Raw genomic sequence first — 25,777 nt, 5'->3', positions numbered from 1 at the left:
CACTTTCTGCAACGAGGTCTTTGTCCGGCCCTTTGAATTGAATAACAGGGTCTACTGTTGCTTCCATTAGAAGTGCAAAGCGTGTTCAGTAGCATCACGTTAGGAGCCCCAAACCCTTCGAGTCGCAGTCTCACACGCTAATCATCAAGACACGACCAGCTTGTATCACAATTGTTCTAAGTAGTTATTACCTAATGTGTTGAATATCTATGAGCTGATTTGTAATACTTTCCTAAAGTATCGTTAAAAACAGAAATCGTTTTGCTACATCACTTGCCGTGTTACCGAACACCTGAAACATACACAGAACAGGGTGTGACTATGTGAAACCAAAATAAAAATTGTTCTACAAATTTAATGACTATTTGTAAATTCTATTTAATATATTTAGCCCCCAGTGGTATAGCGGAATGTATGCGAATTTACAATGCTAGAAACCGGGTTTCGATACCCGTGGTGGGTATAGCACAGATGGTCCATTATGTAACTTTGTGCTTAATTACTAACAAATTAACATATTTAATCTCGGTAATATTTCTTTATTTACGAACCTTTACGAAGAATGATTCCTTAATACGTTTTTTTTAAAACCAAAAACGATGAATTTGTTTGTTTGTTTGTAATTATGCACAAAGCTACACAAGGGCTATCTGTGCTCTGCCCACCACGGGTATCGAAACCCGGTTTCTAGCGTTGTAAGTCCGCAGACATACCGCTGTGCCACTGAGGGGCAAAACGATGAAAATACGTGTAATACAGAGACGTTTCGATGAAACATTTTAATGAAGGTTGTTCGGTCGAAACATAGATTAATATAATATTTATCTTAGAGTTAAATTTGGATTTTAATTTAATGCCACGATAATTTCGACTTACTTTGAACTAAATGTAGCATTCTGTTTAGGATTTTCCCCAATTTTAAAGTGATAGACCAGAGAGAGAAGGCCAACAGCACTTACCGTAACCTCTTGGACTATTGTAGTCTAGCCTTTAGCTATTAACTTTTACCAGGACTGTGGATATGTATTCTACAAAAATCTTACATTGATTTTTTTTATGTTTAATGTATGTTGATATGAAAACAGGATGCAAAATATTTTTTCAGGTATAAAAAACATAACTTTATACTTAAAAAACATACAAGATGATATACGAATTTAAATATCTTACATGTAAATCAAGTTCGACTACTAGGCACTTAAAAACACACAAATAGAACATGCAATTTTAATGACGAATAATAAATATGTGATCATGCGCTTGTCAAATCTGACGTACACACTATCTTTAAGATTCTCGCTAGACATGTTGAAAAGAGCTGACGTATAAAACAGACATTATTGATTAACAAAGAAAAACCAGAACTGAACAAGATAGTTTCAGCAACAAAACTTGCAACATTAATATAGAAAAGTTTGGACTAGCTTAAATACTGTTTTCTTTATAAAATAATATTTTTCACGCGAGTGTACACTCTTCCATTTTCATTTTCTAAACTTTCTTGCAATACGATATAGGCCAGCGTTATAAACATTAATATATTCTGCCTTGCATTGTCTAACCATAAAAACAGTTCATCTCTTTAAGTTCTCTTCGTGACCCGTAAAAGAATATACGTATACAAGAACTTATTTTCTTTGTGTCGTTAGTTAATAAAAACCTATAGCAGGAAACTGATGGAAGGTCATGTGTATCGAAACTATGAAGATTACTATGAGAAGGCAACATCGATAAAATAATTTTAAGAATGTAGGTTATTTCTAAAATAAAAAAAAAACATCAACTAAAAATCGATATCCAAGAAAAAACAGGTACTATACATTTTGGATCACAATATTAACACTCTCATGAGGAGCAAACTTGATAACAGCTGTTTCAATAAACATATTCATGATTTCATGAACATGCAGCCACCTGTTCTTATCTGATAAAACGTATAGTAAATAACAATATGGAAGATAAATTATCAACTAGCATGACTAGTACTGTTTGAAAACAACAACAACAATAATCAGCTATTTTCAGTGCGATTTTTTGTGAGCTATTTTAGTTACTATAATATATACGACTAAAATGAATAGCTCACAATTTTTAAACCATTATATCAGATACATTTATGATAGAAATTGCTTTTGATATGATAGATGCTAAAATAGTATTTTGGTTAAAGCAGCTACTGTATTTTCATTTAAGTTTGTGGTAAACGTAAAATGAGATAAGGTTTTCAACTTTTAAAGTTGTTATGATCGTGCTATATTCGCACTTCGCTTTTTCTTCTTATGTCTTTCAAATTTATATAGGTTATGTTTATTCCTATAAGGAATTGACTAATACCATATAAACACAACAAATTGCTATTTATTGCTCGTAACTGATAACAAACAGATTTGAAAATAAGTTTTCTTTTTTATTAGCAGCATATTACTTTCTTCTTTCTCCTCTCTCAGTTTTTCGTTCTCTCTCTCACACACATTTCCTTGTCTTCTTCTTTTTCGTTGAAGTCCTGTCTTTTATATATATATATATATATATATTAATACCCATGCTGAATTGGTCCCTTTCTTTTTTTATCTGTTTTCCGTTTGTCTGATTATAATGTTTCTTAATCATATGTGGTCTTGTAATCTCCATTCCTGCTAAATTTAGAACGGCGCTCTCTGTACCTTCTCGCTTTAGTCATTTTCTAATGACATAAAGTGTTGTAATCCCCCAATTCGTTAGAGGCTGACTAAAGGCAGGCCACTTTCTCGCACTCTTTCAACTTCAACTGATGTTACCTTACATCTAACTTCATGACAAGAGTATTTATATCTGCAAATATATTATTTATCGTACCTGAAAGGCGGAGTATGCCTTGGAATTTAAAATATCTTATATCAAAAGGAGGTTATTCAGCCTATACGTGATTTATCAAGGGAATTCGTCAGCAGTTTCTTGGCGTTTGCTGAAATAATATAATTTATCAAGAGTGAGCCCTGTCTGTTTCTAAGACGTATACGAATGCTAATATGGCATTAATTGTCAATATAAAGAATATGTCATTGGTCTGAGGGCTATTTATTGGTGCTAAAATAATAGCATATCTTAAAACAATGTTTCATTAACCATTATTGGTCTCTAGAATATTGCTCAATGCCGAAATAATAGCATCTTTCCAGACAATGGTTTGTTAACTTCTACTCTAGGCTGTTGTTGAATGTTAATGACGTATGAGGATAATTTATCATTAGATTCTAAGCTGCAGGAAGATTCATAATATTATATGTGAAACAAGTTTATTAATACTCAGGCAGTTGTTGAATGCTGAAATAATAATATCATCTTTCAAGACCACGCTCCATGATTCTAGAATATTGTGGGATGCTAGAATAATACAATTAATAAAGTACATTTTTTTATTATTTAATCTGTTGTTAGATGTAAAATTAATATTATGTTTTCAATAAGAAGCTACACATTTCTAATGTTTTTAATGAAGTTATAACATATATATATATATACACCGCTGAGATTCTGTAGTTTCTGGTGTAACATAAATAACTTTTCTACATCGTTATTTCGCTCTCTTTGTAGGCATCATTTAAATTTAAATTTAATTTAATTCTGATATTTCTTTGTTTCTTAGAGCAAAGCCACATTGGGCTATCTGCTGTGTCCATCACGGAGAATCTAACTCCGGATTTTAGCGTTGTAAGTCCTACCAGGAAACTTTAATTCTAGCTTATTTGATTTAAAGATTTATATTAGCAGTATTATGTGTTATATTATATATATAAAAGTAACCTGTTGCCTCAGTTTAACACCACATATAAAACCAAATGTTCAAAGGAGTATTCCAAGTTCGTTCTATGAATGTAGTTTTATGGCTTTTGGTGGAAAGTTCACCTGTTCCCTTTTGTTCTCCCGTTTTTATAGCATTTGATAGCGAGACTATGCTTGAGTCTGTCTAGCATTTTAGTAAGTAAATCTATTATTTATTTTACCTTTTTTTACGGTTTTGCAGACAGTTTCCCTCCAACACACACTTTCCCTGCGTTTGTAATCAAAATTCTAAAACTAGTATAAATGTCTATAGTTTAAATTATTTAAACTGATGTCTTAAAAATTGTCTGATATTCAACAAAAACAATAATACATTGCCTTTCTTTTCAAGTTAAAAAATATTACAGTCTTAGAGTATTTATTACTAAAAAGAATATTTTAACTGTGTGTTATGAATGGTTTTTGGTTAATCAACTACTCCGTTTTTTTCAGATTTATATACATATTATACAACCAAAACACATATAAGTTTCCATCTCTAGATACAAATAATAAAACATTACAATCTTTGAACTCTTTTTTTTTTCATTACCATTTTCTTCTATCAGTTTTGTCACTTCAAACGTCACTTTTCAGGATGTAACTTTACAGCTGGTCTGTAATAAAAATCTTCAAATATCATTTTTCAACTAAACCTAAATAACTTGAATTAAATACATATTTTAAAAATGAGCAAACATAAAATAGTTTTAATAAGGGATTGGAATCTGGGTGCTGGAACCCACAACGTCCCACTCACCGCCTATAGCATGTGGGAATGATAGTTTGTTTTGAAGTTAGGCACAAAGCTACACAATGGGCTATCTGTACTCTTCCCATCTCGGGTATCGAAACCCGGTTTCTAGCGTTGTAAGTTCGCAGACATATCGCTGTGCCACTTAGGGCTTTCCGTTAATACATAAAATTAAAAATCTGTTATCATCAACCACCCAACTTTCACCCTTTTTTATAGGTCTAATAATACATGATTCTGCAATTTTAGTATAAAATATAGTAATATAGTAATATAAACTATGAATCCACCTCTGGTGCCCCTTCTAAGTTTTTACATTTTTTGTTACAGTTTTGCCGGCGTTATCGTGTATTTGTTGGTATGTGTATCTATAATAAAAATGTTGTGATTTTAAATAACACACACATATATGTGTAGAGAGAGAGATAAGAAAAGGTCCAAGGTTATATTGATCTATATGATAAATGTTCTACTGGTTTCTTTAGGACATTTCATGTGAGATTTTTCTTTGTTTTTGATACCTATCTGTTTAGAACTAATAAAACGTAAGTATAATAGTTTCGAACAATAATTTTAAGAGAAAATACTATAAAACGTTACTCTTTAAGATAATAATATTAGCGAGAGTTGACACAACTAACAAAAATTGTAAAGTAAAAATTAAATGTCCTTAATATATGCTGCTTCAATTACACTATGGTTGTTATGAACTATCAAGATCATCTACACAGTAACGAGTATGTATGTGTTAGAGAGTATATAAGTGGTTATTTAAAGTCATTCATGCAACTAAAAGCCCACTTTAACAGCATACTGATATAGTAAGTGGAAGGGCGTGCCAGTGCATTTAAAAAAAAACAATTGGTATGTAAGTTTCATTTTTCATTATTCTAATAATAACTGGCCCGGTTTGGCCAGGTGGTTAGGACGCTCGACTCGCAAAAAACGTTTTAATAATGTCACTGGCATTATAAACTTCTATAGTTGAACTCTGCATATTCCTGCTGACTATATTTATTCTTGCAAGCACATCATGTTAAGCTACTAACTTAGAAAGCTTTATGGTACTAGCTCATCTGCTAATTATCCGGCTTCAGATCAGGCTTCACTACGTGTTAACAGTTCTTTCAATGTCTTTAGTGCTGCTAATGTACCTTACATTTGGTGTCTTAATGCGTTTACCTTTTTCAATTTTACATTCGCATCTAGCTTCAGACAAAGGTTTGAAAGAGATATTGACAGAGGACTTCAAAATAGCTCATTTACTATTTGATGTTGCAAAAATAGTAAACATTCTTTGAAAAACAAAAGAAAAATACTTTGAAGCAGTTGCAAGAATTTTCAACACCACAAAGTACAAAATGCAAAGAATTGCAGTAACCCTTGTATTGACCTCTTTTTCTTGCACCGATATAATATCCCTGACCTCTCCGAACCCTATTTTATGTATCGTAAGCTCTTGAAGAATAACCTCTGATAGAGAGGAACCTGTGATATCCTCAAGATTAATGAGTGAAAATAAATTTTATTCAACATTTAACTCCACTACTTGAATATTTACTGTTCTTAAAACTACTAATAGCTTCTTCAGATGACTTACATTAGAGTACAGTCCACCATTATAGAATAGTACTTCATATGTTTAAGATGTTAATTGCATTAACGACTTCTTTGGAGAACATCTTTATTAATTAATTTTGGACTACTCAAGACTAAATAATGACGACTTGTTTCGTTGTTTATGAACATGAGAATGTGTTAATTTATTATGGAATCAATGTTTGCCATCAACTCCATTGAGCTAAGTTATTCCCGTTTCCGCAAAAAGCTCGATTTTTCTCTGCCAAATGCGTATATGTTCAACTTATTTACTATATATGCCTGGTAAATGCTCTATTCAATCTCGAATAAAGTCTAAATTCCATTTCAATCGGAATTTATAATTCCTTCTTTTCATAGGGTGTTCCATGTGTAAACCGGTTTTCTCGTGAGATACTGGAGCTTTTAAATATACTGCCAAGAATGAAAACCTTCATTAATCAGCTGAACCTTTTCGGCATTAAACATATTAAAGTAAAAACAGAATATTGTATGTTGTTTTAAATAGTACACTAACTATGGACGTGACATTTTTCCATATTTTTCATTTTCCGAAAATAATTATCTCCAGAAGAATTGTCTTCAAGAATGATTTTTGTTATGTAAAGAAATAACGTGTTTTATTGGTAGAAGTCAATGTTTTACTAGGGTTATCCTTCTTCAGTTGTCTATATTTTATGGTTAGTAACCCGGTTTCTAGCGTTGTAAGTCCGCAGGCATACCGCTGTGCCATTGGGGGAGCTGTCAGCTGCTGTGTCCACCAAGGGGAATCGAATCCATGATTTTAGCGTGGTAAGTCCGAAGACATACCGCTGTCCCACCGGGGGACTGTAGTAGAAAGCAAAAATTTGTCAAGTGCTTCTTTTTTGCCGTTTTTAGGTTTCCTTTGATTGCTTTCTCTTTTTTCTTTTTGCCACATCAGATCTATGCTTTCTTAGACATTCATTCATTCTGTAAATATTTAAGAAATTATTAATTAATTTTAATTGTTGATTAATTTAGCATTTGTTGTATTCTTCATCATTAAGTTATGTCTTCGTTTGTTTCCTTTTCTTAGGTAAATCTCTTTTTGAATGATTTGACTTTATCATTTTCCGAATCACTTGTCAGCTTTTTAGTACACGATTTATTTATAACAGTTCCTCCACCAGGGAACGTTTGTATACTTTCTCTCGAGATGACTCTCGAATGTGCTACTCTATATGTGACGTAATTGATTCGCGCCTGAAATAATAATAATAGATGTATTACAGGCTGTTAGATATTTATGTGATACACTTTAAGTAAATCATAAAATAAGTATCTCATATTTTTTTCATGAAACATACAAGTTTTAAAATTGATAATTCGTTATTAAAATGTTCTTTGGCAACTGAAATAAAATAAAATTAATAATCAATTTCGTTCAACTGAATTAATATAATAAATTAAACATAATAAGGTTGTTGTTGTTTAAGCAAAGTCACATTGAGCTATCTGCTGTGTTCACCACGGAGAATCAAACTCCAGATTTTTTAGTATTGTAAGTTCATAGATCTAGCACTATTGCACCGGAGGACAACATAATAATGATATAAATATAATTTTTATAACATATACCGTATGCTTTAAATAAAACAAAATAGCACCTATCTTTGACTTGGTCAAAATGTACATTTGATCCTCGCGGCTGTAGGATGGCGTCTCTTCTCCCGGTGGGCTATGTATATAGTTACCTGTTTTACTATCTTATTATTTTAATGATCCTCATTTGGTTTTTATCTTCTTGTTTCATCAGAAATAAATTCCTTCCCACAACTATCTCCAGAAGGTGATTGACAGTTTTATATATGGGACGTTGTGGGCTTGAACCATATCTACTTTTAATTTTGTTTTATTTGATAGTTCTAACATAATTTCAAAGTTAAGGTTTGCCAATACAGATTAATTTTGATAAATGGTGTACCCTTACAACTATGTGGGTATTATCTCCATAGATGCCTTTCTTAATACATTAAATTTTACCAATTCTCTATTGTCGTTTGTAACTCTTATTTGAGTGTCCTTGAATTGCGAATCTTTTTATTTTTGGCCTATTTCACAGGAATTTGTTACATACCACCTAACTTAAGAAGATTTGTTGAGGTATGCTATCTTGCGTTTAGATGTTAAAAAATTAACATAACTATTGCGTTTTCTTGAAATAAAGATATAATTGTATAAATGTAGACACCCGCAGACACACATACTAATTTGGAGTAGGTTTAAATAAAAGGTAACCAAATTACAAAAAAAACTGAAATATTTAGTTGTTTTTAAAGCAAAGCAAATTTAAAACAAGTGTGTGGATACTTTTTCAAAAGTATTAATGACTTTCTTGTTAATAATGTAATAGAAAGATTGTACATAAACACACGAGGAGTGACAAGTTAATGATTTCCGCTTGTAGACTGTCATTAATTAATGAAGTGGATAAACATATATACGTGATTAGACAGAAACCGAAATGGCTAATCAGGCTGAGAAAATACCATGGTATGAATATTTCATTTGTCTTAAGATAAGATACCTTTCAGCAGATCAGTAGTATTTGGTGATCACAACGGTTGGATACACATGACATTAAAGACTTTCGTTTATAAATATACTACGAAAAAGTCAAATATCATTTTGAAGGACTCAGAGTATCGAAATCATTCTAGCTCCTTCTTTAAAGACATTTTATATGAAGCACCTATACTTACTCTTTCTAGTGTGCTCATTCCACGTAATGTTATTTTAAGTCCTTTAGATTTAAATCTAAAATATTCATATATTCACTTCCAACAAAGAATTAAGAACTTTTCGACTGAAGAAACACATTTCAGATTTGGTTGTAATTAGCTTTGATCACTCTTACAGAGTTAATTAGATGAGTTAATGTAGCAGAAAGTAGAGTTTACTGTGGTTAAGCACAGAAATCTTCAAATCGTGTAAATGTATTGTTTATGATAAAAACATAAAACGTCATTTAGTACGACTATCAGCGTTCTGTAGTAAAGATTATAGGTATACTTCCTAAGTGGCACAGCAAGTATGAGTTTGTATGTCTGCATGTACAGTAGAGGTTATAAGTATCCTTCCTAATGGTACAGCAAGTATGAGTTTGAATGCCTGCATGTACTGTGGAGATTATAGGTATACTTTCTAAGTGTCACAGCAAGTATGAGTTTGTATGTCTGCATGTACTGTAGAGATTATAAATATACTTGCCAAGTGTCACAGAAAGTATAAGTTTGAATGCCTGCATGTACTGTGGAGATTATAGGTATACTTTCTAAGTGGTACAGACAAATATGAGTTTGTATGTCTGCATGTACTGTAGAGATTATAGGTGTACTTTCTAAGTGTTACAGAAAGTATAAGTTTGAATGCCTACATGTACTGTGGAGATTATAGGTATACTTTCTAAGTGGCACAGCAAGTATGAGTTTGTATGTCTGCATGTACTGTAGAGATTATAGGTGTACTTTCTAAGTGTTACAGAAAGTATAAGTTTGAATGCCTACATGTACTGTGGAGATTATAGGTATACTTTCTAAGTGGCACAGCAAGTATGAGTTTGTATGCCTGCATGTACTTCGCTTGAAAGTAGTAGAGAAGGTTATGACATAGTATTCTTTATTTAGCACTGATTAATGTTTTTATTTGTAAATGAAAATATTTAGGAATAGTACATGTACTGGATACAACTTTTCGTTAAAGATATAGATTATACTAGCAAAGTTATATCCGTGGAAGGACTTTATAGACAGAACATAACATCTTAAACATTTAAGTTTTTTTTTTATAAAAATCCAGACACAACTAAAAATCAAATTGTTTGCTAAAATAGCTCCAGTTTTATACGGAAAGATATTCATATATGATACAGATTATTTTTCCAATTTTATTATGTATTTTGGCTATGCTTATTGTTGTTGTGCAAGGTAAGTTATCACGATCTCTATCATTTATCTAGCCCTCTGTTTGTAAAACATTGTTTAATAGGTTCATAAGCTATATTTATCACTAATATAAAGCGTACGACATAGAGAAGGTCAACCGATTTCGATGAACATTGCGAAATGTAACAAAAAAGTGCCGAATAACATTACAAATGTCAGACTACTTTATGGAATAACATTACGAATGTTAGACTACTTTATGGAATAACATTACAAATGTCAGACTACTTTATGGAATAACATTACGAATGTTAGACTACTTTATGTTAATACCTCTCATATTTTACGCACAGTTTATAAAAATGATATTTCCAGAAAACTATATTCCACGTCTCTTGTATGTATCTGTTACAAATTTTGAGACAGATTTTATGTTTTAGTCATGGCTATGGGCAATAGCTCATGAGCGTAACTTGATTTGGTATATTGCTGTATGGTTCGCAAACGTAACACTCGCATTTCGTATATAAAGCAATGAAGAATAGTTTTATATTTGGCAAACTCAGATATTTAACTGCTTAACATCCTGCTAGAAAATGTGATAAGTAAAAGATATGAAACAATCACGGTTTACACTGATAACAAAAAATAAAGTTTTTGAGTGATTTTGTTTCGCTTATTCTTCTTTCCATAAGGAAAGGATAATGCAACTTCACTCAAGATCTCGAAGGTTAATTCTTGTATCGATTTAATTACTTATATATGTATATAATTAAAGAAAAGTTTCCATTTACAGTGTGTAAATATTTTCGGAAAATCCTTGTCTACGAATTGAGTCAGTTATCAGACAATTCCTCACGTCAATGAGAGTCATTCAGAGCAGTTTTCGATACAATAGCCTTAGATTTCTTTTAAAACTCATTGTATATTACTTGTCAAACTTTTGCGCAAACCATTAGCTATTTTTGATGTTTTTCAGAATTTCATCATTTTAGAAGAAGTTCATTTGGTAAACGAAGCTTACACTAAATGCGTTTTGTAATATGTAGCTTTTTGTAAGTCAAAATTCAGTTTCTGTTTTATAACCGTGAATTATATTCACACTAATGTTTTTAACGTGATTAGTTTTGAACAAGTGTAACAGACAGTGTTAACACTTAAGCCTAGCGTTACGTTACTAGTTTAAAAAGTCTCTATTATGAAAGATTGAGCAAGTAGTTAGAAAGGCATTAAAACGTAGCAGTATAACAGGAAATAGTATGACATTTAATTAAAAACAATATGAGATATTTTGAGAATGACACAAGAACTTTTAAAACTGTTATATGATGGCGATACGCCTAAGATTAGGTCTAAGCATGACGTGATCAACAAAATATGCCACACATACGTCTGTATGTAAGTGTTAAGTAATAAGGTATATATTTTGAATTAATCTATCTTTTTGGTCTTACTAGAAACTACCCCACAATGTATATTGTTTACGGTGGTATTTTGTTTTAATAAATACAAATAGGAAGTTTTCCGAAATATATCATTGAATTAAATGTTATTTTTGATAATGATTATTTTATTGTCCAAGTTTCATTTGGATAGTTGTAAGATCCATGTTTGTTTGAAGTTAAGCACAAAGCTACACAATAGGCTATCTGTGCTTTGCCCACCACGGTATCGAAACTCGGTTTCTAGCGTTGTAAGTCCGCAGATATATCGCTGTCTCACTGGGGGGCAAAATCCTCGATATTCTGTATTAATTTACAATGTTAATTTCAATATTTATTTTTTCTTGAGCCCTTATAGTTTTGGAGCTAGCACGACCAAACTTAACATTTGGGGTGACACAGGGTGTGTCTGTATGACGTAGCCCTATATCAAGGTAACTAAAACGCGCCTGTTAGGTTACCAAGACATGATAAAAGTCTGATAGTATGTTTTAAGGGTCGCTGAACCCGAATCTGGTATCGGATTGTGTGGCTTTGAACCCCCCCCCCTCCCATGAGATCCCTGGGGCGCAATGTTTGAAACTGTGTTAATACTTTTCTCTCATACGTACTCAGGTACCACAGGCGGGTATCGTAACATTATTTATTTTCGGGTAGTTATCCCCTTTTGGGTAGCTAGAGATGTAATTTTGGATAACGGAAGAGTTTGGTACACTTGGGCCTCTGTGAATCATGAGAGAACCCTCAGAGGAGCGCGGGATATTTTATGCTAGTAAGTATAATCGAATGATTAGAAAAGATAAAATGAATTCTGCCTCACAAAAACAGTACACGGTGCAAGTAATTATTTTCTTATAAATTTGTATTTACTAAGTAATGTACAGATATTACCACAACCAATATAAACGTACAACAGCACTCTTTGTACTCACGACTTTGATTTGAAAACTGCTACATGCAGTCGTGTTTACAAAGTGAAAACAGACCTAATTTTAATGTTAGATTTTGTTTGTTTCAGAATTTCGTGCAAAGCTGCACAAGGGCTATATACATAAGGCCGTTTCTAAGTTTGAATTGAACTGATAGACTAGGAGGAAGACAGTTAGTCAACCACAACCACCACTGACTCTTGGGCTACGTGTATCTTCCCGAATATTTGGACTTGACAGTCTATGTTATAGCGCACCCACAGTCCCAAAGAACGGAATTCGTTTTAAAGGAACGGGGCGCATACCCCACTTCTCATGCTAATCACTGGGCCATTCCCAGTCGCTTTATTATTAAAAACTAACTGATGTAAGAACTGAGTGTATAGCGTTAGTACTTCGTCTGAGTGTACATTTTTAATTCTAAATTAATAAAATACATGTAAAAGAAGAGAAAATTTTTTCCATAACATTAATTTAATATCTAGGTGTAAATTTTAGGTATGTGTAATATTTTTATGCTTTCATATCTTTTTTAATACAATCCTATCTTCTTTTTTTTTACCTAAGCTTAGACTGCCTCAATGGAGAGCTCATCCTACAAATCCCAGAGTGACGATTTGGCATCTAATGGAAATATTTCGAACTATAACTCCACTAAAATTGAATATGTGAAGTCAAGAAATAATGAAGTTGGACCACTGATTCTGTACGGGATATTTTCTGTTTTTGGAACTACAATTAATATCTTTGAAATTAGTTCTTTAGTAGTTCAAGAAACGCTCTGCAAACGTGGAAATATTCTTCTAGTGAATCAAGCACTAGCTAATTTGCTTATTAGTGCACTTTTATTTCCAGTCATGTGTGTCGCCATACTGGCAGGGTTACAAAAAGAAGACTTTGTTTGTCAGTGGGAGTGGCACACAGCACTTGTTTGTTTCCTGGTCACTGTGATGAATTACTTGTGCATTTCTGTAGAGAACTATTTACGGACTTGCAGGAAAGAAAACCATTTCTACGATACTTGCTGTGGAGTCCAGTTACTGCTTTCTCTCATATTGGGCACTTGGGCTGCTGCCGTCTCTTGTGTAACTACATTAGTTATTTTGCAAAAAGGGCCGAATCTTTGTCAGAAAACATTTGAAAACAGCACCATGCTTTTTGTGTTTTTCGTGCCTGTATTTCTAACTTGTGCAGTTTTTGCTAAAGCTGTCTATGAACAACGGAGTATCACACACTCATTATCACAGCAGAATAGCTTGGGAAGCCGTGACGAAACATTGCAACGTCATCTACTTAACAGCAATGTTATAGCCTTTACTTTATTCTTATGCTTTTGGCTCCCGTTTCTTATCTCGCTCACCCTCCATTCTACCACCGCAATACCTTCAGTCACTACTATTCACCAACTTTTCACTCTTGCTCAGATTTACAGCTGTGTTTGTGGCATGATGTATGCGTTTACACATGATTCATTTCGACAAGGTTATATGTATTTAATCAGATATTTGTGTTGTAAAACTCGTGGGGAATTGTCAAAGATCATGACTTCAGAAAATAAACGAGGGGCAGTACGCGTGCACATTGGCATGGAGACGAGGGTAGGGGATCGAAGTCGAAAGTTCAGTCGGATTTCTTCTGCTTTATCACATTATGAGACTAATAATACAAAATGTGAAGAATTTTTGTGAACCGAGAACACCGTTTTTTTTTTGCGTTTTAACCAAGTAGAGGAATTACTAAAAGTTGTTCCTTGCTTTGCTTGGATCTGTTCTTGTTCGTCTAATATTTAGTCTACACTAAATCTAAATACTCAAGCGCCAAACAGAAAAAAAAAGAAAAAAAGATAAGTCTCGTTTCCATCAAAGATAAAGAATGACTCAATTATTTCAACATATTCTTGATGTAATTTAACCTTGCTACAGTTTTATCATATTTCCAGCTTCTATAAATAAGATAATTAAGTGTCTCTAAAGCAAAAAAGCAACGTTAACAATATTTAACACAAGTAATATAAAACACTGAGTTAGAATCTCAATTCGTTTGTTAGATGTTCTAGAGCACTCTTTATTGCAAAACTAGTCTACTAACACAGCTGTTACAGTGTGCATTTCAACCAATCAAAGTCAAGCACACATTCTTCCCCCCAGTCACATGCCGTCAGCTGTTACAGTGTGCATTCCAACCAACCAAAGTGGAGCACACACCCTCCCCCCCCCAGTCACATGCCGTGACTCAAGGAGGCTAATCTCTGAACACAGTAACCCAAATAATTATTAAGCAAAAAGGATATCGCCATTCATGAGTAATTAATTACAGGTTAATTAATTTCAACGCATTCCAACTCTTGTAGATAGAGATGGATTATTCAGATCAAACCAAAGTAATTTATTTTTAATTCTGAAGTTACGTAGAAAAGTAAAGGTTGACGCTATGATTTGACTATATCAAGGAGTATCCAACAGTTCGCAAAATACAGCTCAACTAAATGAAATGAAATAAAAGTCGATACCCTAGGTCAGGGCTTTTAGGCTCAATTTTCCCAAGCCTTAACTGACACACAATGTTCAAGGCAAAATGTAAGCTGGGTAGTACCCTCTCCCCCCCCAAAAAAAAACAAACAAAATAAATCAGCAAACATGCATCGCGTTCAAATAGTTTGTTTGTAATTAAACACAAAGCTACACAATGGGCTATCTGTGCTCTGCCCACCACAGGTATCAAAACCCGGATTCTAGCGTTGTAAGTCCGCAGACATACCGCTGTACCACTGGGGGGCCGTTCAAATAGAAAGAAATATATTTTTGAATGTAGTTTTTAATGCTGATTTCATAAATATAAATTAAAATTTGGAGAACTGAAAAGAAATATTTTTTATTTGGCTAGGTTATGTCAGTTTATGTGAGGTTAGATCAAGTTAGACTAACTAGTAAATAATTACATATTTATTTAAATCAAAAATAAATTTCACTAACATTTTTTTTAATGAAAACATTTTCCCATTCTGTCCCCTTTAAAAATCAATTCTCCAAATTTTAATTTATATTTCTGAAATCTGCAACAAATTGAAAATACTTGGAATGTGGTTAAGAGACGTAACAAGCGATATTGTGGAACCAATCCTAACATGATTGACTCGTATCTCTGCGAGTTCGTTTGGAGTCGTAGGCAGGAAAATGATGATCTCTTTAAGCAAATATTTAAGAGTATTTCTGAATTTTTACATTGAATTTGTTACATCGTTACTAGATATTTTGTACTGTCTTGATGTCTTCCGGTTCTTTTAAATACATAGGCATATATGTAAGCGTACTTCCTTTGTTTCGTAAGCATAATAAAAATAAAAAAAATATTTCTTTTCATTTCTCCAAACATTAATTTATATTTCTGAAATCAGTATTAAAAACTACATTCAAAAATATTTATTACTTTCTATTTGAACGCGATGCCTGAAACAGAAAATCTTTGACTTTTGATTATTATTAGTTTTCCAATCTCTTTAGCCGTGGGCTCAATGACTTTTCGTCTCAATACCATTAACTTGAAACAATTGCGACAAACATTGCTCTGCGTTATTAGCTCCGAAAGAAGTACTACCTTGTACGTACTGTAAAATACAAATGTGAGGGAGGTGGGGGTGGAGAGAATGATAAATTGTAAAGAGAAATTATCTTATAACTGTGTTTAAAACTTAATATGTCGATATAAACGTAACATTGAATTTAGTATACCTAGTGTATTAAAAAAAACAGTTAAGTAGATAAGTATGGTGCATGTAAAAGCACCCTTGCTTTTACCATTTTTTACGTTTTTGGTTAAAATCAGCTTATTCTTATCTGGCAGACTGGAAAGCTTCTGATAGAGATGGCACATACCCGTCGTAGTAATGCATGTCAGCAGAAACTAATTACTTTTTTTGCACCTACTTGCAGAAAGTCCATCTATATAAATCTCGTGACTTAAATTACTGTGAAGTTCATCACATAATTGTGTAACTCTAGTTGGTTGATGTGCAATTTTAATGCGCAGTTTACAAATGGTAATTGTTTATTATTGGCAGCATATTATCTTCTTTTTTTTTTGCCTATCTCTGTTATTCATTTCCGGGTCTTCATTCTTCTTTTTTTCGTGAAGCTCCTGTTTTTATCATTTCTTTCTCAAACCTACGCATAACCGTCCTCTTCCTTTTTAACGTTGCACCGTCTATCGGATTATAACGTTTCATAACCATAGGAGGCCTTGTAGCTTCCATACTGGCTGAACGATGAAAGGCGGTGGCTATACTCTCTCACTCCAATTATTTTCTAATGAGTCACGACCAACTTTATAACAATATATTTTGCATAATGAACAATTGTAAGCCTGTTACATAAATACTATTTGATATATCGTAACAAAATTAAAACTTCTAAAGAAAACACGGATATGTTTCACCTTTATTCTTGTTGTTTACAGATTATAAAAAGGCAGCGTTTATTAAAGGTTGATAAATTTTTTCTGTAAATTGTTAAATATTCTAAAAGATTTATACATGGGACTTTAGTATTTAATTATTTTATCCTTGTCCCACAAAGCATGTGTCGTAATAAATTAAATAGAAAAAATTGCACAAAATAGTATAGTAACCTGAACACAAAATGTTTTGTTACTTCTCTATATAGATCCTAAGTATATGATTTATATAATATTAAATATTCAAATTTTAGAGCGGCTGATATAATTTATTATTAAACTTTAAAAGAGATAGTCAATGAAAATATTTACAAACAATTTGAATTATTATACAGGGCGATACACAGCAAACCCCTCCTCCAGTGAGGAAAACGAAATTACTAGTATCAGAACAAACCTTTTGTCATTTTAAAGCTGTATTAACATTTAGTTTCGATACATATCTATAAATATTAAAAAAATAATCTTACGACTGGTATGAAAGTTTAATGTTTGAAAAATGTGCAAAAATATACTTTTGAACTATATTATGATTTAACTATTTTTCTGAGACTCTAATATTTTTTTAAAGTGTGTAACTGATATTTTACCGCTGCTTATTCGATCCGATATTCGTAGAAACAAAATGTAAGCTCTTTTCTTCATCCCCTTGTATACACATTCCGCTAATTTTATTTGGCAAGTCTATTTAAAAGGCCTGTTTTTCTGTTATAACCTTGACTAAAAAGTAGGCATTTTGTATACTCCGGATCACTTTAATGTACGATTATTCGTGAGATTCAATAAAACAAGAATAGCAGTTATTACATCAACAAGAAAAGTGTACATGTATGAAGATATGATAAACTCAAGCAAAGCACTTTTGTAATTAGGTTTGATGAGACAATTGTAAAGTAAAGTTCATTATACGTAAGATGGTCAGTTGTAAACTCATTTGAATAATGGATTTAAAGGTAGATTTGAACATGTACTAAGCCTAATTACACGTTGTTTTCTGAGTAATTAAACATTTGAAGTATGTATGCAGGATGGTAAATACTCTTTAAAGGAGATATGATGTATATTGCTCTTCAACTGCGAAAATAAAACATTTGAAATGAAAATGTGGTGTGATATATTTTATTTAGTAATGTTGCATCTAAGACAGCTTATGTTGCAGCTTATCGTTTTAACAAATTATCCAGAGCTCTGTATTAACATGATCGTTTCAGTTCTATACTTTCTCGTTGACATTTACATTTAATTATACTGTGTAACTATTGAAGTTTTGGATAATGCTCAGCAGAACAACTTGTAAAATAAACAGTGTGATAAGATTTGATTAAAAATATAAGATTAACCCCGCGGGAAACTATACGCATGTGAATTTTATGTCAATGTTTTTTCTTTAACGCTAAGTGCTTCATTATGCTGTAGAGGTTCAAAAGACAGGCAGCTTTATTGCTATGAAATCGTTTCTCAGTACTCTTAACAGGGAAGTATACTGCATTTCCATTGTGCCGAAAAAGTGGAGTTTTCCCACTTAGCGCTCATTTTGCATATTCTTTATAAGGGCTTCTTGAAAATATACTGCTGTAATGGTTTCTACTATTTGGTAGGTTCTTTTAGATTATCTCACTAAAAGAAGAATGCAAAGCCCAGTCCACCTATTGATAACGAAAGAGATTTATTTCTCTGACTACGAGTTCTACATGTTACGTATTCTTTGATAGGCCTATGTTCACTGTATAGACTTTAATACAAGAATTTTACATGCTAATTTTCTCGCACATACGGAACTTCTCGTGTGTCTATTTCTTCGTCGCATTATAAACTCAGTAACCACTGTTCTGAACTACTTAACTGACTAACGTGTTGAGACAAATAATTCCTCACTACTTCAGACTCAATATAACTTACTAATAGACTCAAAAGTTAATCTACTCTAGCCTGACTTGCGTTTTATATTGCTCAAACTGTTCTAAAACTTGGGAGAAGATTCCAGACGTCAAGCTACGCCCATAATGCTACGTTAAACATCTCTTCGGCCACTCAATAATACAAACCTCTAGAAACGTAAAGAGTAAAAAAACAATCAAACATGACATACAAATAATAGTAAAAATGTATGTTTTGTTTAGAGAAGTCGTTCTCTTTTCGATCTCTTTTTCTTATTATAGGCACTACATGCAGTATAATCAATTTATCTATTTATCGTTTAACTGAATACATTGGCTATACAGAAATATTACAAAATTTCTAAAAAATATACAAAATACACATTTGCTGCAAAATAATACTAATAAAATGTCAATTGCTTTTGCCACGCTAATGTTACTGAATTTAAGAAAAATAATAGTATCATACAAAACATCAAAAAGGGTTTTTCCAGTCCTTATGAAACAGTGAACTTTGAGTTTTGAAAACCAGTGTAAAAAATTTAAAGAAAAAAAAATATAATAGCCTTAGTAAATACCAATCTCAGGTACACATATAAGGCTCAACATAAAATATTGAAAAAGGTCAAAGACACTTAGCAGTACCAACACAAAGTAGTTTAAACGCTCAGAATAACATCTAAAAAATATATGTATATCAATGCAATATTTATGATAAATCTACTTATACTGAGTAAAAGCACTGCACACTTTCATAAATGATAACATACAGAACGTCAAAACAGCGTAACCGTTTAGAGAACATATAGATATTGAAACAAAACAATGCCAAGTCCAGAAACTTATATCTACACCAAGTCAAAGTACCTAATACGTCAAGATTAAAGAAAATGTGTTTGTATATTCACCTAACTCACAGTGCAAAGGTTCATAAATTGTATATCCATATTAAGTAAAATAAGGTAAAAGTTCATAGAAACATTTTCCATACAAAGTTAAAACAGTGCAAAGGTTCATAAATTTTATATCCATATCAAGTAAAATAAGGTAAACGTTTAGACAAAATATTTCCATACAAAGTTAAAACAATGCAAAGGTGCATAAATTTCATATCCATATAATATAAAATAAGATAAAAGTTCATAGAAACATTTTCCATACAAAGTTAAAACAGTGCAAAAGTTCATAAATTTCATATCCATATAATATAAAATAAGATAAAAGTTCATAGAAACATTTTCCATACAAAGTTAAAACAGTGCAAAGGTCATAAATTTTATATCCATGTCAAGTAAAATAAGATAAAAGTCTAGAGAAAATATTTTCCATACAAAGTTAAAACAGTGCAAAAGTTCATAAATTTCATATCCATATAATATAAAATAAGATAAAAGTTCATAGAAACATTTTCCATACAAAGTTAAAACAGTGCAAAAGTTCATAAATTTTATATCCATATCAAGTAAAATAAGGTAAAAGTTTAGAGAAAATATTTCCATTCAAAGTTAAAACAGTGCAAAAGTTCATAAATTTCATATCCATATAAAGTAAAATAAGGTAAAAGTTCAGAAAAACATTTTCCATACAAAGTTAAAACAGTGCAAAAGTTCATAAATTTCATATCCATATAAAGTAAAATAAGGTAAAAGCTCAGAGAAGAAAAAAACATTAATTTCAAAGCAGAAATTTACGTTGAACATTTCAGTGAAATATGTGAAAATAAAAGAAACACTTCAAAAGTTCAGAAAAAACTGTATTCACACTATACCAAAGATTTAAATAAAGTTTAATATGAACAATTATATATCAAACCAAAGCAGTGTAAAGCTCCGATTAAGATTTACATCCTTACCAATCAAAAACATTGTGAACATTTACACAGATATATTCATCCATACTAAACAAACAAAGGAAAATTTCATAGAATCATTTGTATCAATATCTATCCAAAATAGTATGAAAGTTCACACAATATCTATACCCACACAGGCCATACTAAACAAAAAACATTAAAATATTTCAGAGAAATATTCATATTCTCACAAAGCTAAAATTTCCAATTAACATACATATTAAAGGTAATTTTGAACTAAGTAAGTACAATCAGGTAAAAGTTATTTTTTTAAACTAAGAATGTATTTAAATCCATAAGCTTTTAAGCGCTCTTCATCAAGCATAATATCTAACTCATGAAATTATTTTTACAACAGGTAAGAAGGCCGTTATTACTCCATCAACCTATATAGAATCTTTTATTGTATATTATCACCGTTATATATAAAACTACACAATTTTCACGTTAACGGTGCTTCTTTTTGAATTTGCAACACACCACGTGCTAAATTAGAATATTGCGTGACACTTACTCCATTAGCCTAGCCTTTTTAAACTGTTCCATTTCCAGTGAAACACTCAATAAACTAATTAACTGTAAAATTGGTATCAAAATTGAATAAATAAATTTCAGGGATAATCCATTGACAAGCCTTTTTGGATATTCATGGATAAGATTCGATCCCATTTTCTGGTGGTGAGAATTATATTGCTACCTCTAACATGAATTACAAATATTTATTTGATTCACTACTAAACTGGAGAAACACTAGTTTTAGGAACCACGAAGTTATTGTATAAAGTTGTCAAAAAAAAATATTTTATAGGTGTTTAATATAAAGTAGAATTTCTCTCCAACTTTATTCCTTTCTAATGTATTTTAATTTTTTGTCACTCGATTATAAATCAGCGACATTTTGAAAAAACAGAGATGATTAGAGTAATTGCTGAATTTTCAAACCTAAAATTCTAACTAAATCGTATGCTCATGAAGTTTACTAGAAAAGTTAATTACTGGAAATTCTATTATAAACTTATTGACCAAATGTCTCTGTGTTAAACTTACATGAAATAGTAATATATATTGAACATTCAACTTTTACGTGACGATTTCAATTATACATCATTTTCATGTTTGATGGTTATATTAAATTTTCAATACTACATTCTGACCCCAAAATTAAAATACTTACAAAACATCTTAAGAAAAACATTGTGCTAAATTAGTAGAATCATTCCTTATTTATCATTGACTTGTGAGAAAATAGCGACAGTTACTTTGTCCTTGGACATTTTAATTTCAAAGAATGTTTCAACAACAATGTGCTTGAATGATGACTCCCTTTTAGGTTATCGATTCATATTATGTTCTAAGAAAAAGTAAATGGAGATCAATATTCGGTTGTTAACCTTGGTGTTGTTGATTACTATAATCTTAAATTACAGAGTTCGGGACGAATATGTTTGCGTGGGTGTTGTTGATTACTATAATCTTAAATTTCATAGTTCGGGAAGAATATATTTGCTTGGGTATTGTTGGTTACTATAATCTTAAATTTCATAGTTCGGGACGAATATGTTTGCGTGGGTGTTGTTGATTACTATAATCTTAAATTTCATAGTTCGGGAAGAATATGTTTGCGTGGGTGTTGTTGATTACTATAATATTAAATTTCATAGTTCGGGACAAATATGTTGTTGATTACTATAATCTTAAATTTCATAGTTCGGGACGAATATGTTTGCGTGTTTGAAATTAAGAACAAAGCTATACAATGGGCTAACTGTGCTCTGCTCACCATGAGTATCGAAACCTGGTTTCCACCGTTATAAATCCGCAGACATACCGCTGTGCCACTGGGGGTCAAGATGAATATGAGTACCATCACAATCATTCAACACAAATTATCTAATCTAAATTTTAATCAGTCTATATCTATTAAACTATTTTGTTAAAATAAAATGGCTTATGTGATTTTTTATTAACAGCGCATGTGTGACGTCTAACATTATTGTTTTATATTTTTCGTAATTATCTTAAATCGAAAAGGAGAAAAAATATAATTTCCCTAAATCAGTTATTCATGTCGAGAATAAACATAAAAAAATCGATTAACTCGTGTACCTTTCAGTGAAAGCGCGGGGTTTACCTTTGTCTGTTTACTGTTTCTGTGTGCTCGGTTTACTAGCGAATGCCAGTGATGTATTCGTCAAGCAGATAAATATACCGCTATTACTGGAGACTAGGGGCGTGTATATATATCCTCATATTGACTACGTTGCTGAAATATTGTTATTGGAATATGTATTGTGTGTGTGTGTATATATATAGAATTCTTGTTTGTACCTGTTGCTAGGAGACAAGTAGTGATTGTTAAATTTTTTAGAATTTTACTAGTATAACAGAGCGCTTTAAAAATCTGGTATAATTTGAGTTATTTTAAATAAAATTAATAGGCTTTATATGAAAACAAAACATAAACAGCTTATGGGGATACACTAGAAGAATTCCAACGAGATTCCTTTGTTTAATAGCATTCGTAGCATTTTTTCTAGAAATATATATACGTTCCCGTAAAGACTTGATTTCCCTTACGACTTTTGACATAAGCCTACTTACTAGCGCAAAGTTGAAACATGACATTTACTTCACAAAGCTGAAACTGGGTTCATTTATTTATATACTTGACAGGAAGTAGCTAAGATGTATTGTCTAACTGTCTATCAACCTGCTTTACTACTGAAAGCACTTGTTTTTCTTAACGTATTTTTAATGCATTCTTAAGTAAACGGTTTTTTCTATGGATAACTGGGATACACTTACACGTTTGTTTCAGTTTTGTTGAAACTAAATCTTTACCTTTCTCACAAGCGACTGACTCTGTAGAGAAATTTTAACTGAAGTAGTGCCAGGGGAACCGAATCGCGTAAAAGAGGAGTGTAGTGAAGAAACCAGTAATAAAATATTTATTTCATTAATACCCAATATTTTGTTGACTATGAATTTGAATTAAATAAACCAAACTTTTACAGAAGAAATATTATATAAATAAAAATATAGAGCACTTTTGGCTTGTAAAGTGCCTAAATTCAAGGTCAGTCAAGCATTTACACACACCCCAGCGGCACAACGATATGTCTGAGGACTTACAACGCTAGAAACCGAGTTTCGATACCTATGGTGGGCAAGGCATAGATAGCCCATTGTGTAGTTTTGTGCTTAATATTTTAAACGTCACGCAATACGTTTTTTCACAATATAGTGACTACTTAATCTTATTTGTTTGTTTTTGAATGATATGTGGTCCTTAAAATGTTTTTACATGAAAATAATTTTAGTGAATGTATTGTTTTGAATTTCGCGCAAAGCTACACGAGGGCTATCTGCGTTAGCCGTCCCTAATTTTGCAGTGTAAGACTAGAGGGAAGGCAGCTAGTCATCACCACCTACCGCCAACTCTTTTTTTACATTCACTAAGGCCCGGCATGGCCAGTTGGTTAAAGCGCTCGACTCGCAATCTGAGGGTCGCGGGTTCGAATCCCCACCAAACATGCTCGCCCTTTCAGCCGTGGGGACGTTATAATGTGACGGTCAATCCCACTATTCGTTGGTAAAAGAGCAGCCCCTAATATTGAGACACCAGGCTAGTCTAACTAACCAAATTTAGCTATCTTAACATTTTGAGAAGACCATCATAAGGTATCATGAGATTTAACACACTTGTTTATTTGTTTTAGTGCAACGCTACACATTAGGATATCTACGCTCTGTCAACCACGGGGAAATTAACCCTGAATTTTACCTCTGACTCACTGGAGGACATTTAATACTCAACAGAAATAGAAAAAAATCAATTATTGCTAACTTATATAAATTTTAGATAAAAATCACAACAGCTAACACATGACATTTCTAGAACGTTGCTGAATGGTTGTGCATTAGTAAAGTCCATTAATATATATATATATATATATTCACCATTAACGTCTAACAGTGCCACAATGTTGACACAATATATAATGAATGACGTTGTAGATTTTACCAATGCACAACAGTTCAGCAACGTTGTAGAAACGTCATGTGTTAGCTGGGGGGGAAAGTAGGTTCTCAAACCCACAACCTCGCCAACATATTACTGGCCACATACAGTTTGCTGTTTAAAAAATGATATAACACATACGTAGAATATTATTACATTCAGACAAATGAGAGTGCTTTGATTGACTTATTTTCTCAAGTTGGCGTTCCAACTGCCTAAAGTTTCATTTTACGAAAATACGCAACAAATTAATGAGATTTACATGAAAAACTTAATATATGGTTCTCAAAGTACTACTTGAATGTTTTAACAACAATTTTTAATTTTATTGGTAGTAGTGTTTCATATCTACTTATGTGTGACATGCTGGCATATCACACGCTTACTACCTGTTTTTATTTAATCTAGGAAGTATTAAAATGTTTCGTTTAGTTGTTTTCTATACAGTTTTAGCATAAATACGTGGTTCAGAAAACCGTTAAACTTTCCTCGTTCTAGTTTCCTTTGTGCCTTTTGTTCTCTGTATATACTATGCTCGAGAAGATATTGCAGAACAGCTGTGCTGAAAATTTAAGGACTGCAACGTTCTTTGCTGACCGAGTGTATGATGTCTATATGTCACAGCAGCCAAATGTCATGGGCGAATGACACCATCGCCACAAAAAGGATAGGGGCTTTCTTGGAAAATCCAAACCTTTATTCTCGTTCAGTTCTTCCTGGGTTTCATTCGGCAAAGATTCATTTTAAGAAACAGAAAGCTGACGATCTATCCACTAATTCAGAAGAGGCGATCGTCCATTTGTCTGTGCTGGTATGCTGTCCTTCATACGTGCCCGATCTTTATATTTCACACGCATCTCAACACTCAGCCGAGTTTTCAGATTCAGATTACAAATTGCCTGCTCAATCTTCCCGTTAAACAGATCTGTCTGATATTTAAGCGGAAATCAATTCGCCTAAGAATATTACATATGTGTACATACATATGAATAAATACATCTGGTGGTTAAGGCATTTGACTCGCAATCTGTGCCTTTTCAGTTGTCGGGTCGTTATAATGAGACGGTCAGTCCAACTATTCGTTGGTAAAAGAGTAGCTCAAGATGTGGCGGTGGGTAGTGTTGACTAGCTGCCTTCCCTCTAATCTA

The 25,777-nt window shown here is 32.3% G+C and overlaps 1 protein-coding gene and 1 long non-coding RNA gene across 5 annotated transcripts in view; one reads left to right on the top strand and one right to left on the bottom strand.

The window, feature by feature from the left end:
- The window catches only part of LOC106478127, an 88,775-nt gene that overhangs the window by 40,416 nt on the left and 22,582 nt on the right, over positions 1 to 25,777 (top strand). For 2 of the 4 annotated variants that reach the window (XM_022381660.1, XM_022381659.1), the window contains one exon: positions 12,998 to 15,135. The exons of 1 other annotated variant lie outside the window; for it this stretch is intronic. In XM_022381660.1, the coding sequence (XP_022237368.1) occupies positions 13,012 to 14,118 (1,107 nt within the window). In that variant the 5' untranslated portion in view covers positions 12,998 to 13,011 and the 3' untranslated portion in view covers positions 14,119 to 15,135. Of the gene's footprint in view, positions 1 to 12,997; positions 15,136 to 25,777 lie in introns of those variants that run through there. One more of the 4 variants, XM_013938640.2, reaches the window with a different exon arrangement.
- The window catches only part of LOC111084948, a 19,538-nt gene continuing 5,428 nt past the window's right edge, over positions 11,668 to 25,777 (bottom strand). Inside the window, exons 2-4 of the long non-coding RNA XR_002609824.1 lie at positions 25,114 to 25,117; positions 24,482 to 24,486; positions 11,668 to 11,795 (exon numbers count right to left, since the gene is read on the bottom strand). This is a non-coding gene — a long non-coding RNA (uncharacterized LOC111084948). The remainder of the gene's footprint in view (positions 11,796 to 24,481; positions 24,487 to 25,113; positions 25,118 to 25,777) is intronic.

The sequence above is a fragment of the Limulus polyphemus genome, unplaced genomic scaffold (genome assembly GCF_000517525.1).
Source record: "Limulus polyphemus unplaced genomic scaffold, Limulus_polyphemus-2.1.2 Scaffold182, whole genome shotgun sequence".
Lineage (NCBI taxonomy): Eukaryota > Metazoa > Arthropoda > Merostomata > Xiphosura > Limulidae > Limulus > Limulus polyphemus.
The sequence above is the reverse complement of the archived record's forward strand: the minus strand, read 5'-3'. Positions and strand labels throughout refer to the sequence as shown.